The following is a 19,036-nucleotide window of genomic DNA, read 5'->3' on the forward strand; positions in this document are numbered from 1 at the left end:
GTGGGAAGAAAGTGATGACAGTCCTAATTTGTGATCCAGAGTATAGTTCAGTACTTGTCGTTTTGAGCATGTGGCTTTAAGAAAGCTGCCCTTTGACTTACAGATAGGCCCAGTAAGTCCAGCGCACTAAAGGAGACACTGGTCTCCCCTAAAAACAACAATATAAGGCGTTTGCAGCAAAATACGACTCATATTTACATAAATGCCGGATGTCACACCCGCGGTGGGAGGGAGGGGTGGTGGATGGGTCAAACAAACCTAGGTGCAGCCTTTTTTCCAACGGCGAACCGTACGTATATGTATGATGACGTGTGTGCTATTTTTAGAAAGATCTGTACCGTGACCCGCATAATAATCATATGGGTCATTTTGACAAAGGCTCATGTGTCGCTACGGGTGAAATTGACAAATGACCTATTCTGTCGTTTCGGTTAGAGATCTTGCTGCTAAAGGAATAGGTCAACATTTTGGGATATAGGATTTTTGCTTTTTTTGATAGTTAAATGAGAAGAAATAAATCACATACGCTATATAAGAAGCTAGAGCAATTGTGTAATTAGGTAAGCTAAGCATGACTGTTGGAAGCAGGAGAAACTGTTAGGCTCAGTCTAAGGCTACGTTTACATGATGACGGTCTGAACAGAAGACGCAAAAGTGGCGTCACGTCTTCACTTTTTATTCCACGTTTAGACCAGTGTTTTCGGGAGGAAATCTGCGTGCATACGGTGAAGCAAAAGTGTGTGAATTGGATTAGGTATGCATGCCAGGCGGCATCACTTAAAGCGATAAGAGCATCTTTGGGCATGTGGAAGTTTTCACGCCACGCATTTTCATCAGCTACTCCTTCCACAAAGTTCTCCACCATCCACTAGATCTCCCAGGTCTTGTCCAAAGCCGTCTGGCTCGCCTCCAACCAATTGGTGCATCCAAAATGTGATAGAGGTAATTCCAGGTCCTTCTCTGTTCAGTAATACTATCTGTACATATCCTGTACATTTGTGGAAAGACTCCGGTAAGTTTATTAGAGCTGCCAGAGCAGTTTGAAGGTCTGACGCATGGAAATAATCCCACGTTTGTTTATTTCCCTGTACTGGAGCATGTATGTGACATAAACGCGTACGTGACGTGAGCAGATCTGTGCAGAGTTTTGTGTCTTGGCAGTGTAGACGGACACGCTACGGTGGAGCGGATAACAGTTTTACACTCTGGAGGGTGGTTTCACATTTTTGCGTTTTTAAGCCCCAAAAAACGCCGTCACCGTCTAAACGAAAGGCACTTCACATAAAATAGAGTGTCGCTGGTTCGACTCCAGCCTGCAGCTCTTCTGTGTGGAGTTGTCATGTTGGGTTCTCTCCGGGTCCTCTGGCTTCCTCACACAGTCCAAAAACATGCAGCTTCGGTTTAATTGGTGACTCTAAATTGCCAGTAGGAGTGGATGAGAGTGTGGTTGTCTGTCTCTATGTGTCAGACTGATAGTCTGGAGACCTGTCCAGGGTGAACCCCACCTCTCTCCCAATGTCAGCTGGGATCAGCTCCAGCCCCTCAATAAGCAATTAAGGATAAAGAATGAATGAATGTATCAACAGACTATAATTGACATTTTTTTAGCCATTTTAAAATTTGACCTTTTATTCCTTTTATCAGTGGCGGGCGGTGCATTTCACACTTAGGCCTTCAGTGATGTCCAACTTAGTCAATAAATACCTTTCATTATGCCAGCATTTATAACACCAGGACTGGAGAGTAGTTAGAAACACACTGAAGCACTATTAGGCATTGCATCACCTCAGTTGTGTACAAAATGGGCTATTATCCGGCGCATTTTAAAAATCAACAATAGCCTACCGCATCAGCAATTAAAACATATCTGATATGCTACTGTCAAAACTTAAAAATAAAAGGGTCTTTAAAATTATCTTTCCAAAAAGTTTTATTAAATGAGTCCACAAAGAATATGCAAGCTTTAACAAGATTGTACAATACATTGCAAAATCGCAGTTTAATATCAGAAAGACACTAACAAGACGGCCATACTTTGGCGACAGCGACACAATAAACAAGTCTCTTTGTGAAAAAACTTTTTCATGTCAAAACGTGACATATCACGACTTTCTGTGACCTGTTGCTTTGAGTACAACCACACAGCTGCGCCAATGCGCCAGATTATTTACATACCGTTAACAGTCCCGGGTGTGACTCTGTTGATCTGCATAGCGCTGCCGTGGCTCAAACTAGTAAGTATCCATATCCAATCACAGGACGCGTAAATGTCACGTTCAACGTGAGGCCAGCTAGAGGGCCTTACTGACACAACTCGTGATCTGATTGGCTATCGCAACTATCTATCAACTGTATTTGCCCGTTCACTTACAGTGCACAGACGCTCGCATTGTTGATTCTGAAGGCCCGGGCAGATTTCATACAGCCTGGCAACATAAGATAGCTAAATTCTGATTGGATAAAAACTCTAACCTTAAAAACAACAGCACTGGAAAGAGCATAATATGACATGAGGAGAATATGAATACTTTTAGATATTTAGGGAAAGTAAATGAAAAATTAAATTAACCTTTACCATAATCATGATCATGATTTCTGGTTATGTTAGGCCAGCAGAGAAGGCCTTGCTGGCCCTGACGGCCCACCACTGCCTTTTATTGACCAGTTATTCCCACCGGTTCCTCCCCCTCTGTCATTTCTGGCTATATTATGCTCTAATATGTTTCAACAGATTATAATTGACCCATTTTAAGCATTTAAGCATTTAGGCATTTTAGCATTTGACGATTTTTGATAAAAATCGACATGATATTAAGTATGACCTATTTTTGAGGGGGAGTTTTTTCGTTATTCTTGGACAAACTATACTACCACATGTATAAACAGACTATGATGGGGCCATTTTAATTATTCTTTATATATCACATATAGCATGTGTTTTGGTTATTCAGGCAATAAATTGTCTATATGAAATACATAGACGGTAAAGCCTATTTTTGTACGCTCCATACTCTTTGCCCCCACCTGCAAGGTTCAGAACGTAAAGCGCTGGTTTTTGACATCGCAGTGCAAACAATATAGAAAAATATACACAACAAGCATTTTTATATTGTTTAGGTGATATATTGTCAAATCGCAGAGCCCTAGTGTTTCTATATCTCAATATTTGTTTTTATCATGATATGATGCCAATGAAGTACTGTCCAGCCCAACCTTTATTTAAGGTTTAGAACTTTTTGCAATATCTGTCATTAATGGCTTATAACTGAATAACTAAGTTAACATATAAAGCCTTTAGTTAACACTAATTAAAAGATAAATTTTATAAGCATTTGGAAATGGTACACAAGCAGCACTTCAACCTACAATGTCTGTTGCTCTCTTGTTATATTTTTTTAACCTAAATTAAGTGGAAACTTCAAACCCAGTGTGGCATACCATTTACATTAGAGACTGCAGTTTTTGCATATGATGGAAGTAGCAACAGTCGATACTTCTGCGGAGAACCTGCCAGCATGCTGTCAAAGAAATACCTGCTCTCCATTCAGGGCTAATCCAGCAGAATTTCTCTTGTTTTTCTTCACCCCTTTATCAGAAGCAAAAAAGCCACAGTGTGAAATGTCACCACAGGAACAGAATCCAGTGATGTATGACTGATGAGTCATCACATAACTATTTGTGCCTGTTACTCATTATTATGTAGCTTATTACATCATGGTGCAAATTTTGCTTTTAGTTTTACCCTTTTGAGGAAAGTCAGACTGAGGTGCAGATGATTGCACTGCTGCTGCTGCTGCTGCAGTGTCTGGGATGACTTTGTGAGCCTTTTTCACTCTTTTTTTTTCATTTCCAGACATTCAGCTGCATCACATCAAATCTACTATTATGTAACAGACAAAAATAGAAGCGTGCTAAATTTTCACTGTGATGGACTATGCAAATTGATTTTCAGAGTTCAGTAAAGGGATGGAAACGATGTTTGGAAGTTTGGAAAACAGATTCAGCTAACTAACTAACACAGTTTGTTATGTGTGAATGTGTAGATACTGAGCAACATGCTAATACTGATGCTCTTTAGTGAGTCAGTTTAATTAAAATGTTATATATCATTTTCAAATAAAGCGTCCCTGCTTCATTTCAAGCCAGAATCTCTGTTGCGTTATCCCTTCTGTATCTCTACTGACCAAAATGACATTATTCACAGTCCTCATGGCATTACATATTGCAAAATTATGAAGAAAAACTCTATATGACTAAGATAATATTATATAAACTTAACATTCACTGAAAAACTACAAAACTACAATTCATGGCCATTCACATTGTTTTCTGAATACTCAAAAACTCTTTCTGAGCTTTCAGATGTTTTCCACATTCAAAGTTGTTAATATGACAAGGGGGTGGCATTCATATGGTCTCATCTCATGAATACGATGAACATGACCCCTTTTGTGGTTCACACTGAAGTTGGAAGAGCCGTGAGATGCTCTGAAGTGCCCTGAAGAAAGCCCCGAGAAGAACTGCCTACTTGTGTTTAGAGCCCATGTTAACCAGTCCTGTTCAGATTGGATGCACCGCTCAGCTCCCAATCTGCAGCCGTTCTTTTGGCATCTGGTCTATTTTCTGCACCACCTATGAGCAAATCTGGCTAGACAACATACATCCTCAGTTCCTCAGTTTGTGCTTTGTTTTTAATAGGATGGGTAGGATGAAGGTGGGTGGGGTGGAAGGTTGGGGATGGGCGGAGGCTGTTTGCTTCTTTCTGTGTTTCGTTATCTTTTTATCATTATTATTTTCTCCTTTTTTTATGTTACTCAACTCAACTCAACTTTATTTGTAAAGCACTTTAAAACAAGCACAGCCACACAAAAGTGCTGTACATAAACAAACAGAACAAGAGAAAATAAAATAAATAAAACAGGATAAACACTAAAATAAGTAGATCCATTGCTTTTTTTTAAAAACAATTTAAAAAACAATAAATAAAAGCAAACCATAAAGCACTAAAAACAAGAGCAGAGTCTCATGTGTGGTTAAAAGCCAAGGAATAAAAATAGGTTTTAAGATGAGTTTTAAAAATGGACAGTGAGGAGGCTTGTCTGATGTGCAAAGGCAGCTCATTCCATAGCTTGGGGGCTGCAACAGTAAAGCGCTTTGTGTTGCATCTCTCTTGTATGAAAAGTGCTATACAAATAAAGGCTGATTGATTGATTGAAGACAATATATTATATACAATATAAAGGTGACATTATATACACTATAAATGATATGGTTCTGATAAATGTTCACCTGGAGTTTCAATTCCACTGGTTCCCCCCTACGATGACACTTCAAAATCTGCCCATCCACTATACCAGAGGAAGGCAACCTGCGGCTCTGGAGCCACATGAGGCTCTTTAGGCCGTCTGCAGTGGCTACCTGGGGTTGTGACAAAAAATATACAAAATAAAATGTTTATTTCTTAACATTTTAAATGTAATTTATCATTGGTGTAGGCCCAAAGTAATTTCTATTCTTCAGTTGTAACAATATGTAGATGATATACGGCAGTAAAATGTTTTAAAAACATATTAGTCAACTAAAATGTGCTTCATAGGTTATGAAAGTCTATGGGCGATTGCCGTAATCTCTACATTTTACCAACTTCAAGTCTAGTTTTTAATTCCCCTGCTAGACTAGCTTTCAATTCCAAATCTTCTCTGCACTCGGGTCCTGGCTAGCCTGGCTAACACCTGCCGTGTGAAGACACCTGCCGTTCATTTCTCCGTAGAGGAGGTGTGGTTTACGATCCTCCGGAGCCGTTTATTGGGCGCTTAGAATGTCTATCAAAAGCGTCTGTAGGTAGCTCTTAGCCAATTGTATCAGTTATACCAGATGACGTAGTAGAGCAACAGAAATGGATGTTTGTTGTGTGTGTGTCTGTGAGAGAGTGTTGCTTGCTGCGTTGCTTCTCCAGTTCTCACTTTCTGCAAGATTTATTTTCACGCTTTATTCCCCCTCATGTCATTCAGCCACACACATCCACTGATTTTATGGGCAATAAACAAGCTGCTGCGGGTCTCTCGGCGGCTCCGCTGTCCCCCGGCTTGTAGCCAGATCACCGGCGGTCTCCCCGGCTCGGCACTAATAGCCCCGCTACCGGTGATCTCGCTACGAGCTGGGGGACAGCGGAGCCGCCGAGAGACCTTTCGCCTTTCAACTTTCGCTCTAAACTATTTAAAACACCGTCTACAGCTAAAGAGAGTTTCGCGTCTGCAGCAGCCATGTTGGATCCGGAAAACTACAAGCTTCCTTCTGTCCAGTACTACGTGTCATCGTCTTGCCGTCCCTCCCCGCTCTGTGATTGGATCCCTAAAACAGGGCTAAGAAACCTTCCTGGTTGCCAAAATCATAGTAATAAATGCTGATTATGACCTATTACTAAAGTTGGTAGCCTAACTTATTTGGCTGTTTTATCTTCATTCTAAGGCTCAAAATAAGCTTTGCGTCTCCATTCCGACTGTTTTTCCCTTATTTCGGCCGACAGTGGCTCTTTTGTTAGTAAAGGTAGCCGACCCCTGCACTATACACTCAACAACCACTTTATAAGGTACACCTATTCAACTGCTCGTTTACACAAATATCTAATCAGCCAATCACATGGCAGCGACTCAATGCACTTAGATATGTAGACATGGTGAAGACGAGCTGCTGAAGTTCAAATAAGCATCAGAATGGAGAAGAAAGGTGATTTAAGTGACTTTGAACTAGAGGTCGACCGATATATCGGGCCGATATTTGCGTTTTTACTTGTATCGGCATCGGCCGATACGTGCGTTCGTTCGCCGATCAATGAGCCCATTTCACTGAGCCAACAGCAGGCAAGGCTCGGTGCAACATCTGCCATTCGCTGGTGAACATTGGTGCTGATACCAGAAAAAAGAAAAACACACAGCTCTTTGTCAATCAGATTTATTTGTCTTTTTAATAATCGTGGACTCATCTGAGGCGCCACCACCTCGAGGCCTAGAACAACATACACAGTTTGCTATCCAACTGTTAATATGTTTTGTTCTGTTTGTTAATAAATGTTTGTTTATTTGTTTAAATTGAGACTTGTGTAACATTTGTTATCATTGTGTCATTTTTATTATGTAAATGGAGGGAGAAAAGGCAATATCGGCTTCAAGAATCAGGCCAAAAAAATCGGCAGCACATATCATGGGTCGGTTAAAACCGAAAACTTAAAAAAACCTGTATCGGTTGACCACTACTTTGAATACGGCATGGTTGTATGTCTGACTATTTTACTAACTGCTGATCTACTGGGATTTTCACACACAACTATCTCTAGAGTTTACAGAGGATGGTCCAGAAAAGAGAAAATATCCAGTGAGCCAAAATGCCTTGTTGATGCCAGAGGTCAGAGGAGAATGATCAGACTGGTTGGAGATGATAGAAAGGCAACAGCAACTTAAATAACCACTTTTTACAACCAAGCAAGGGTATTAACGAAAACTAACAAAATAATGAAAACTAGAATTGAAAAACTGATATGTAATAATGATAACTAGCTGAAACTGTATTTTGTGGTTACAAAACGAACTAAAACTAACTAAAATTATAGTGAAAATGTCCTTAGTTTTCGTCTTTGTCAGCTTTTCTCATACCTTTTTGGTTGATATGAAATCTATTTCATCTTATGACTTAATAAACTTATTGGGGCTGACATGGATCAGACAAAGGAAATAAAGGAAACATTTATTGTGACTTTATTGAATCTGGCAACCAACAAATACTCCATTACAAAAAAACTAAACTAAAACTAAGCATTTTCCAAACAATAAAAACTACTTAAAACTAGCAAACACACTCTAAAAATGAATTAAAACTTTTTATAATTAAAACTGAATTTGAAAACAAAAAATCACAACGAAATTAAAACTAAAACTTAATGGAAAATCCAAAACTTAGAACCAAGGTATGCAGAAGAACATCTCTAAACACACACCACATCTAACCTTGCAGATGAAGACCACACCGCCACTTTATTAGGTACACCTGATGAGTGTATTTATTAGTGTATCATTGCTGTCTCTGATTGTGTTTTTCTAATTACATACTTCTTCCACATACTTGTCAGTATCAAGAGATACTCTTCTATCAAGAGAAGAGAGAAGATCAGACACATACAAAGAGCAGAGGTTGACCACAGGCTACTGCTTGCATGACAATTGACATGAGTCTTGGTGGTGCCTTCACCTCTAGTGTGATCCTCAGGGAGCCTGCAGGGACAATTCAAGGTTCAACTCTTCTTTGTTTGGGAGGGGAGAGGGAGACACACCTGGCGGAGATCTGCTGAGTGCACTTTTCTCGCTGTTACTGCGTTACAATTGATATACGTAAGTGATACATTAGTATTAAATGATTTATGAGCCATTAATTTTATAAAGGGTACCTTTTTACAAAAAAGTTAATGCTCTCTGCAGCCTGGTGCCCTTGGAGGACATGGAAAATGGAAGAGAGAGAGAGAGAGGAAGTGACATACAGGTTGATCTGCATTTTGGTGATGGAATGCAAAATAAATGACTTATGCATGAAGATGCATATTTATGTGAGGTGTAAATGCAAAGTAGCTTAATCATATCCGGACACAACCTGGATAAATGAATGCTGATGAAAGTGAGGATTAGTTTGCATACATACGTACGTACAGGTTTTGTTATTCAGTCAGTGTGTGTATGGTTTTAATTGGCTCAGTTTCAGCAGCAGTCTCATATTAATAGATGTTTTTTGGAGTTTGTATTGACTAAGTCATACTTGTCAGATGTGACAAAGCAGTGAACTCCCAGGGACACAGAGGTGAGGAGTTGAAGGCCAGCTGTGATGACTTTCTGGCTCTCGCTCAGCCATCAACATCCACTCACCAGCACATTTCTATGGTGAAGGGCGTAGATATTGTGCACAAGGGCTGGGTGAGGGAGTGTCAGAGGAAGGATCAAACACTATGTGTGTGTGCGTGCGTGTGTGTGTGTGTCTAAGCGCAGGCCTGGCCAGCCGGTGCGAGTCACCGCCAGTAGCCATGTTTTATTCTGTTTCATGTTGCAGACACGCCTGCCACTCACTGTCAGAGCCAGCCCACTCAAATAGCTTCAAAGGCTACTGTAGGCTTCACATCCACCGACAGTTGCTTCATTAGGTGTACACACACACACATAAACACACACATGCAGTGCAGCAGGAGACCCAAAGGTTATTCTTCCTGAGTGTGTGGAAGGTCATTGTTTGGGTTTTGCTTGTTGTCTCTGCTGCTTTTTAGAGAAACTTGTTAGACCTGGTTCAGACTTTTGACATTGTCTACCTGGGTATCATCAGTCTACAGTGATATATCAGGTAAATCAGTTTAATCAGTTAATGCAGTTAAAATAAAACTAATCAAAAAACTATCAGATGTTTACATTTGCAGGCCAATACAATATACACTGCAAAAAAGGTGTGTCTGAAAACAAGATAAAACACTGAATCTGAGGGAAATGATCTTGCTGCATGGACAGATCATTTCACTTGACAAGATTTCTTAAATTAAGATTATTAAATCTAGAAATAAGCATGTTGAACGCTTAAAATAAGAAATTAACTCTTAAAACAAGATAAATTAAAGCTGCAGCGATGAACTGGCCCGAGCAGAGTGACCTGACAATTATTTGTTTCTTGCCAAGATAAAAAAAATACTTTTTGTGTCTTTTTTTGGTGTTTTTTACGTCTTTTGTGTCCTTTTTTTGGTGGCGTTTTTTTGGCGTTTTTTTTTTTTTTTTGTCTTTTTATGTCTTTTTTGGTCATTTTGTGTCTTTTTACATCTTCTTTTGGTCACAAAATGACCAAAAAGACAAAAAATGTACAAAACAGATCAATTAAAGCAAAAAAAATTACAGCGATGAACTGACCCGAGCAGAGTGCACTGCAAATTATTTGTTTTTTACCAAGATAAGAAAAAAAAGGTGTTAGATAATTTATCTTGTTTTAAGAGTTATTTCTCATTTTAAGCATTCAACATGCTTATTTCCATATTTAATAATCTTAATTTAAGAAATCTTGTCAAGTGAAATTATCTGTCCAAGCAGCAAGATCATTTCCCTCAGATTTAGTGTTTTTATCTTGTTTTTAGACACATCTTTTTTGCAGTATGTTTGTTTGTTTGCAGTATGTTTGTTTGTTTGTTAGCAAGTCCAATATTCCATCTTTTTTTTTTAGCTCTGGTTTGGTTTCCACCAACTGCTGAGAAAAATATTTGTCTCATGGCTTTTTGTCTCTTGCCATCTGTATCTGTCAACTGGTTGGTGCTGGGCGGGTCGTGTACAATAGTTTTATTAGAGCTTTTAAAATTAAAACAGCTTCCTGCTGCTCCAAAGAATATGTATTTAAGTAGAGTTTACAGGCTTGAAGACTAAAGCATGGAACTAAAATATGCTGAATGGTCCTTAAAACTAATGGAAACCCTTTACCATTTCACCATAAGTTACCTTGCATATAGTTATTTGATCAATGGTTAATAGAAAATATTAATTCGTGGAGATCTGGGCAAATAAAGCAAATGGTTACCATTAAATGAGCTGATACATTTTTTGTATACATTAAGCTACATTTGTCACATCATAAAATGGGTTACATCAGTTCAGAAAACTTTCAGTTTTAACATATTTGCTCATCACAAATGTAGCAATTCAACATATCTCTGGTTTGTTGAAACATAAAATCCCAATATTAATTCTGGCAACTGGATTGGACCAAGTGAGTTGGGAATGAGGATGAGAGTGAACTAAAGATATGCTCTAAATGTCATAAAGGGCCCCTTTTAAACACTGATCTGTAGCTTACAGCTTTAGAAGTTAACTTAGAGGAGAGGTTGGAGAAATATGTGGGGAAATATATCACTATCTCTGATTGTGAGGAAGGCCAGAGGGCGGAAAGGTGCAGGAAATGCGTATGAAACAGTAGTGTGTGTCAATGGCTGATAAATGATTTATCAATGCTTTACAGATCATTTTATACAATTAGTAGCAAATTTTGGGATGCCTTTTATTCTGTGTTCTTGTATTTGGAAATAATTCAGTTCTGAATAACCATCATTTATAAATGGTAAACAGATATTTTATTAATGTTTAATCATCCTTTATAAACATATATAGGCCTTTAGAATGGTAAATACATAATTTATTAATTTTTAACTAACTAAATAATTTCTAAATGGCAAATATATGGTATATTAATGTAAGTTTATAGTTACTTTACCATTAACAAACAATTACATTATGATTAATAGTTTTAGTTGCACTCATTATAACATTTTTAACACCATATTAAGTATGTTAATGATTTTGAAATTATTCATATACCTTTAAGAAATTGGTTGAAAACATTTAAAGATTAAATATGCACTTTGTAAATGGTTAATAATTGGTGTATAAACCATCTATAAACATCACTTAGTTGGTTATTGTAAAGTGTTACCATTATTTTTGTTGCAGGTCCTCTGCAGCTTTTTCCTGAAGCTACATAGTCAAACGGTCTGATCAGTCAAAGGGATTTTTCACAACCTAGAAACTGTTGATTTAATTATTTTTTAGAAGACTTTCAACAGTGACAATAGCATGAGGTAAACACTCAATCTGTCAGTGTTTGCAATAAAAACTGCTCAACTTAAAGTTGTTCAAACTCTTTAAATCTACTCCAACTGTAAGTTTCCTGTCCACTAAGTCCCTGCTGACTAATCCTCTCCCTGCCTTGCTTCCCTCCCTGTCAGATCCTGCGCATCTGCACACGGTACACCCCCGACCAGGACACCATGACCTTCTCAGACGGGCTGACCCTCAACCGGACGCAGATGCACAACGCTGGCTTCGGCCCACTCACCGACTTGGTGTTCACTTTTGCCAACCAGCTGCTGCCCATCGAGATGGACGACACGGAGACAGGCCTCCTCAGCGCCATCTGTCTCATCTCTGGAGGTGGGCGAGCCAGGGCACAGTGCTGGGCAGTTAGAGAGGGGAGGGGGGGCAGAGGGTTTGTTAAAAGAGGGAATACATGAGGTGTTTGGGGATTCAGCAGACAGACCCCCAAGCCTCTGAGTGGGCATGCCGCTCGGTGCGCATATTTGTTTGACAACTGAGCTGGGAGAGGCAGGAAGAGATGCCATCTGTATTTGTCGACTGTTTGGTGCTGGGCGGGTCGTCTACAATAGTTTTACTAGAGCTTTTTACCGTATTTCCTCAATTTAAAGCCGGCCCCTATTAATGACTGTAAAAACAATTTTTAGTAAATAAAAGCCGGCCTCTTTTATGAGCTGGGTGTCCTACCGGTGTTATGTCAAAGTCTGTTCCCCCGTTAATATGTGTAGCCCTTACCTTAACCTGCACCAACCTGACCCCTGACCCCAACCAGACGCTAAGCTTAAATCCTAACTCCAACCGCGGAGGTGTTGCTACAGTGAACACCATTCAGGAAACATCATTTGACGGTAACAGATTTCCACACAACACCTGTATTTTGAAGTTTGGCCACACGAGTTAGTACTGTAGGTAAATATGGTTGTTTCTCCCGCTGTCCTAGTCATTCTCTGTAAAGTCGAGCCGTGTAGGAGCGGTCAGTAAGTCAACGCGCATTCTTTCTTTGTGTCACAATAATTTGTTCTTTTATTGATTAATAGTAACAGAAAAAATTAATAAAACTCATCTTTAAACAGAGAAACCCGCTTTGTCTCAAAATGCGGTTGAAAATTGTTTGCCCTTCTGCTCTCTAGTCAAAAAACACACCTGCCGGTGCTCAGGTGACATCTACATATAACGTTACCACCCTCCACTGACATCATCATGGCATCATCGTCATCATCATCATCATAATCAATTCAGCCATATGGTGGGTGAAACATAAATCAGTGTAATGGCTTCAACAAGCCGTTTACGCACGTTCTTCTGGGCTTTTTAGTAGTTTAGACATTTTAAATCCTGCTTTCATTCAGCATGCTGTTCATTTTTTGTTTACATCCGAGTACTTCCGATATGGCTGACATCCGGGTAACTGGCTACAATGCGCTGTGTAAAACACTCTAAAAAGTGCCGGTCAGAGCTGCTCTGATTTTCTTTTTTTAATAAATTCAAATAATAGCTTGCCCCTATTATTAGCCGGGTCCCAAACTGATTTTTTATTAATAGAAGCCCCGGCTACAATTTGAGGAAATATGGTAAATTAAAACAGCTTCCTGCTGCTTGAAAAAATATATATTTAAGTAGAGTTTACAGGCTGGAAGACTAAAGCATTGAGCTAAAAGAGGCTGAATGCTCCTTAAAACTAATGGAAACTGCGTCTTTGTGGTTCTCACCATAAGTTACCTTGCATATAGTTATTTGATCAATGGTTAATATAAAATATTGATTAATGGAGATCTGGGCAAATAAAGCCAATAGTTACCATTAAATGAGCTAATACATTTTTGTATACATTAAATCAACCCTTCAGCATTTTTCTTGTAAATAATCTTAATTTATAGTTCCTTAACACAACATTAAGGGATTTAATATAGAAGCAAACAACTATTTGCTATGTAAATATATATAGTGGAGTAATGGCTTTCTGACCAAAGAATGAAGTCACTCTACCTACATGTGTGTTGTAATTGCTCTGTTCTCTGTTATGATAGACATTCTTTTTGAACTTCTTTCATGCATGTGAATACCCAGTGCTTTAAAAGGTGATGCAAAAGGGTCCTGACCAAGCAGCTCGATAGCAACAGACAGAAGGTTTGTTAAAAAAGGGAATACATGAGGTGTTTGGGGATACAGCAGACAGACCCCCAAGCCTCTGAGTGGGCATGCCGCTCGGTGCGCATATTTGATTGACAACTGAGCTGGGAGAGGCAGGAAGAGACAAAGAAAACTAACGTGTGTTAGCAGTGTTGTTGAGGCATAAGGACCATATCATTTAGCATCTGTTATTGACCCTCGCAGATACGTTTTAAAACTATTCAACTGCTACAGCTAGCTGTCTTGCCTGCAAAATAGTTCTCCTCCCAGTTGATGTTTGCTTGGTAGCTTATTCAACAAGCTGAGGTGCAGCAACGCCAAACGTGTCAGTGCGAGGTAAAAAGGAGGCCCTAGCTAGAAAACTAATGGAGGCTGAGCTCTGATTCTCAGCTGTTGTAAATGGTAAATGGACCTGCACTTATATAGCGCTTTCCTAGTCGCTTTGTTACCACTCAAAGCGCTTTACACCACAGACTGCGCTCATTCACCCGTTCACACACACATTCATACTGGTGGCAGAGGCTACCCTAAACGGTCCCACCTGCCACCATTGGGAATTCATTCACACACCGATGAAAGCAGCATCTGGAGCAATTTGGGGTTCAGTATCTTGCTCAAGGATACTTCGACATGTAGGCTGCCATGGTCAGGGATCGAACCACCAATTCTCCTATCGGTGGGCAACCCGCTCTACCAACTGAGCGACAGATGCCGCCGTTGTCTTGCTGTTAGTCAGTGTCACCATCAGCAGAGATAGAATGGTGACAGTTTATGAGGCCAGAACATTTCAAGTACCCCTGACTGCAGTGTGCAATTCGGGGCAGAGCTCAACGGACGTTGAGGTGGAGGAGTCTGTTAGATTTACTCAACGGCACCACTTATTGATGACAGCCATGAAGCACACTACTATTATTATTATTGGCCGCATATAAACAGAGAAGGAGCATATTCAGGTGTTATCAGAATCAAACATAAATACATATATAACAAGATTAGATAAACTATTAGATACTGTAATAGCAGGGATACCACAGCAGGGAATTCTATGGATGTACAGCAGCAGAGAGGGCCCCGTTTACACAAAGGGAAAACGCAGATATTTCCATGCGGTTTGGCCTCTCATTTATACGAAAACCCAGTTTTTATCACAGAAAAGGATTATTTCTAAAAACTCCGGGCAAAGTGGAGAATTTGGAAAACTCTGGTTATGTGTTGCTGTGTCAACTGGGAGGAACGAGGTTTTAGGTTCTCACGCTCATTCTATCTAGTTGTTTTGAAAGGAACAGGAAGTCGCTGGTGTTATTCGTTGTTGTTGATTCTGAGGATTCTGATTGGCTTCCATTGCTTTATCCTTCTCCCTACACTGCTCCCCATAGGTTTGGCATAGTTATAATGGCGCTCGACGGCGTATTTATGCGGGTTGAAACTTTTTTGAAAACGATGTGTGCACAATGTTATTTTTGAAAACGGAGGGGGGGAAATATTTATTTCTCTAAATACCCTGCTATGTATAAATGTGGCCTTAACATGACGGTTTCTCACATAACCCTTTCAGATGCTGCATCCATTCCAATGGGCATCATTTTTCTAGTATGTGTAGGTCTTTGATAACTGTCAGCCAATCAAACTGCAGTAGAGCCACACACCCTTTTTCAGCAAGCAAGAAGCAGGGAGGAAGTAAGGCACTGATGTGTAATTGTTAGTGTTAAAATACATAATCTGTGTTCAAACTGTGTTTGGCGTAAACATGATGTTGTATCACTGATGCTACTCTAAACTTTCAAAATATGAAAATGAAAGATGTGTCGATTTGGCTCAGGATTTTTCCCAAAACAAATGAGGGGGATATAGGTAATGAAAGGGGAAATGCCCTTTTTTATTTATACTATTTGATTTTCCAATTATACAATCAGCCTTACATTTTTAGAAATGTTAGTTTTGTTAAAATAATACAAAACATATATACAATGTATCATTGTATTATTTGTTATGAGTTAAACATTCATAAAAAATATTTTTTTGTTGAAAAAGTATCTTAAGATGAATAATAATCATCTTTACATTAGCTGGTTTCTCAGATTCAGATTCTCTATCCAGTGGATACCGAACAGGATACTTGAAATTTGAATTCATTAGCAATCAAACATACACCTGATAAATATTTTTTAAATTTGATAGCAAAAAGTAAACCTTACCAATTCAACTCAGATCAGTATGCTGTACCTATAAACAACCATGCAAATTATTTTCAGCATTGATTTTAAAAGTGCCCATATGTTTTTCTTTTTCAGTATTAATTAGTGGTAATTCAGTTAGTTTTAATTCGTTTTTAGAGTGAGTTTTCTAGTTTTAATTAGTTTTATTTTTGGGGGGGAAAATGCTTAGTTTTAGTTTAGTTTTTATTAGTTTTAGTGTCAGTTTTAGTTTTTTTGTAATGGGCTATTTGTTGGGTGCCAGATCCAATAAGGTCACAATAAATGTTTCCTTTATTTCCTTTGTCTGATCCATCTCCGCCCCAATAAATTTATTAAGTCATAAAACCAGGTAGATGAAATAGATTTCATATCAACCAAAAAGGTTTATGTATGAGAAAAGTTGACGAAAACGAAGGACATTTTCACTGTAATTTTAGTTCATTTTAGTCAGTTTTGTAACCGCAAAATACAGTTTCAGTTAGTTATGGTTTTTTTAAAAACTCTTGTTTTTATTTTTATTTCAGTTTCCGAAAAATGTTTTTTCAATTCTAGTTTTGTGATTATGTTAGTTTTTGTTAACTATAATAACCTTGGTATCAGGTAACTGCAGCCTTAGCCGAAAAACATTAATGCCTATCTGCAAATCCAATAAAAAGTATTTAATTCTGTCAAATGAAAGGCTTTTTGCAGCCTGATTGCATCATATATTTAGCATGAAGTTTGATTTAAAGATAAAACATTGTTGATAGTGTCATGAGTTCATCAAGTGGAATGAATAAACTGATTCACTCCACATTCAAACCATGCTTCACTGCTCTCCATTCAACACAGTCAGTCTGTATTGATTCCTACAGATAAATATTGAGTGGAGCTGCAGCCCAGTTTGGGATTAAAGTAAACCAGAATCCACGGGAGTCTGGAACCAGGTCAACCACAGGTTGCTGTCAGTGAGGAAGCACTATCCTGACACACACACACACACACACACGGGGGGGGGGGGGGGGGTGACGTACAGGTATGTCACAACAGCGTCACTTGGCTGAGTGAATGTTTGAACCACGCTCCCAGAGGAAATATGTCTTCTCTGGTTGTTTTCACAGAGATACCTTAGACATGACTCCCTCATGCTAGACTACACTGCAAAAAAGGTGTGTCTAAAAACAAGATAAAAACACTAAATCTGAGGGAAATGATCTTGCTGCATGGACAGATAATTTCACTTGACAAGATTTCTTCAATTAAGATTGTTAAATCTAGAAATAAGCATGTTGAACGCTTAACCCTCTGGGGTCTGAGCCTATTTGCCCCTTATATAGCACATGCAAAATGTTGGTATCCATTTTTTCAGCACAACTTGATCTGACTTTTTTTTCACATGAACCTACTTTATTAACACATTGAGTCCAAAAATACACAAAAATCATGAAATCTGAAATAAAATTATACTATTTATTACAATAAAAACCACAAATATGCTCAATGAATTGTTTTGGACCTATAAATGTATACATAGGTTGCAAATATGAACATATAAAGAAAAAAATATATATATAATACAACATATATACAAGAAATTCCCAAAAAACATGTATATTTATAGGAATAGTGTTAGCTGATTATCAGATTTAAACTATCATATCTTTGGTTTTACATGACCGAGGAGCATCAAACAAAAAATTGATGAAAGTTTCAAGTCTGTAATTTGGAGTGAAGTTGACAACAGCGCTCCACGTGACTCCAACTCTTAAAACAAGATAAATATCTAACCTGTTTTAATCTTGTTTTTAGACACACCTTTTTTGCAGTTTAGTCCCTGTCCTCCTCCCCCCTCAAGTTTAACTGTACATCCCAAAAAAAGTTTCACAGTTGTCACTATCACACTCCTCTCTCTCGTCTACCTTTCATTTCCATCAGTGCTCTGGCTCTGTCACTGCTGGGGATTCATTCAACAATATATATTTATATGCTCAATCCCCAGAGCCTCTGCAAATATTACAGGCTCTTGCATAATCCATGGACAGTGTGAGACACCTCTGATTGCATCTGTAATCACACACCTTGACTGCAGGTCCAGCAGCTGCTGATCGCTGGACGCACACTGCCACCTTATGGCCTGATGGTGTTGTGTGCAGCAAAAGATCATTATTAAAAATGCACAAAATTACTTCTTGCAATTAATGTTGGTCTGCTGTTCTTGCACTGAAAAAAAAGAAATCACAGTAAGTGGTGGTTTTCATTTGAGCATGAAATATGTTAAGTTACTGCACTGTAAACATATTTAAAATTGCAGTTTCATCATATCTGGTGAAGTGCACGGTCCTATATGTGGCCCTGTGGTAGTGTCGATGAAAAATTGTGGCCCCCTCCAGTATTTAAGTTGCCCATCCCTGCATTAGAATATGATGAAAAGTCCATTTCCAGCAGCAGCCCCAAGAAAGTATTGAGTCGTATAGAGGACATACTTTTCAGAGGCCAAGATTTCTATAAAATTTTAAAATTTGTCTTTTTTAATATTAACATTTTTTGAGAAATTGCATTTCAGGTCTTCATTAAATGTAAGCCATAATCATAATAATTAGAATAAATTAAATAAATGAAGACATGAAATGTTTCATTCTGTGTGTAATGGATCTATATAATGTGTTATTTAAACTTTATAACTTGAATTACTGACATAAATAAACTTTCTTCGATATTCTAATTTATTGAGATGCACCTGTACATTATATTATATTATATTATATTATATTGTATTATATCATATTATATTATATTATATTATATTATATTATATTATATTATATTATATTATATTATATTATATTATATTATAAAACTTAAAACGTAATTAAAGATCATCACTTGGAAAACCAGGATAACACATTTTGTTTGTTCAGTTACGTAATTATGTATTCTTATGTTCGAATATAGTGAAATATTCTCTTCACAATTTATCTGATCAGAACATAGCATCTTCAGTTGTCTTGTTTCGTCAAACCAACAGTCAAATGCCCCAGAATCTTTCAGGTGACACTCAAACCAGAGAATGTCAAGACAAGTCAGTTG

The 19,036-nt window shown here is 38.3% G+C and overlaps 1 protein-coding gene across 2 annotated transcripts in view; it reads left to right on the plus strand.

Annotated features, from left to right (window-relative positions):
* Positions 1-19,036, plus strand: part of LOC131984474 (retinoic acid receptor beta-like) — a 189,120-nt gene that overhangs the window by 160,851 nt on the left and 9,233 nt on the right. For both annotated transcript variants that reach the window (XM_059349297.1, XM_059349298.1), the window contains exon 6: positions 11,780-11,984. In XM_059349297.1, coding sequence (XP_059205280.1) covers positions 11,780-11,984 — 205 coding nt within the window. The remainder of the gene's footprint in view (positions 1-11,779; positions 11,985-19,036) is intronic.

The sequence above is a fragment of the Centropristis striata genome, chromosome 14 (genome assembly GCF_030273125.1).
Source record: "Centropristis striata isolate RG_2023a ecotype Rhode Island chromosome 14, C.striata_1.0, whole genome shotgun sequence".
Lineage (NCBI taxonomy): Eukaryota > Metazoa > Chordata > Actinopteri > Perciformes > Serranidae > Centropristis > Centropristis striata.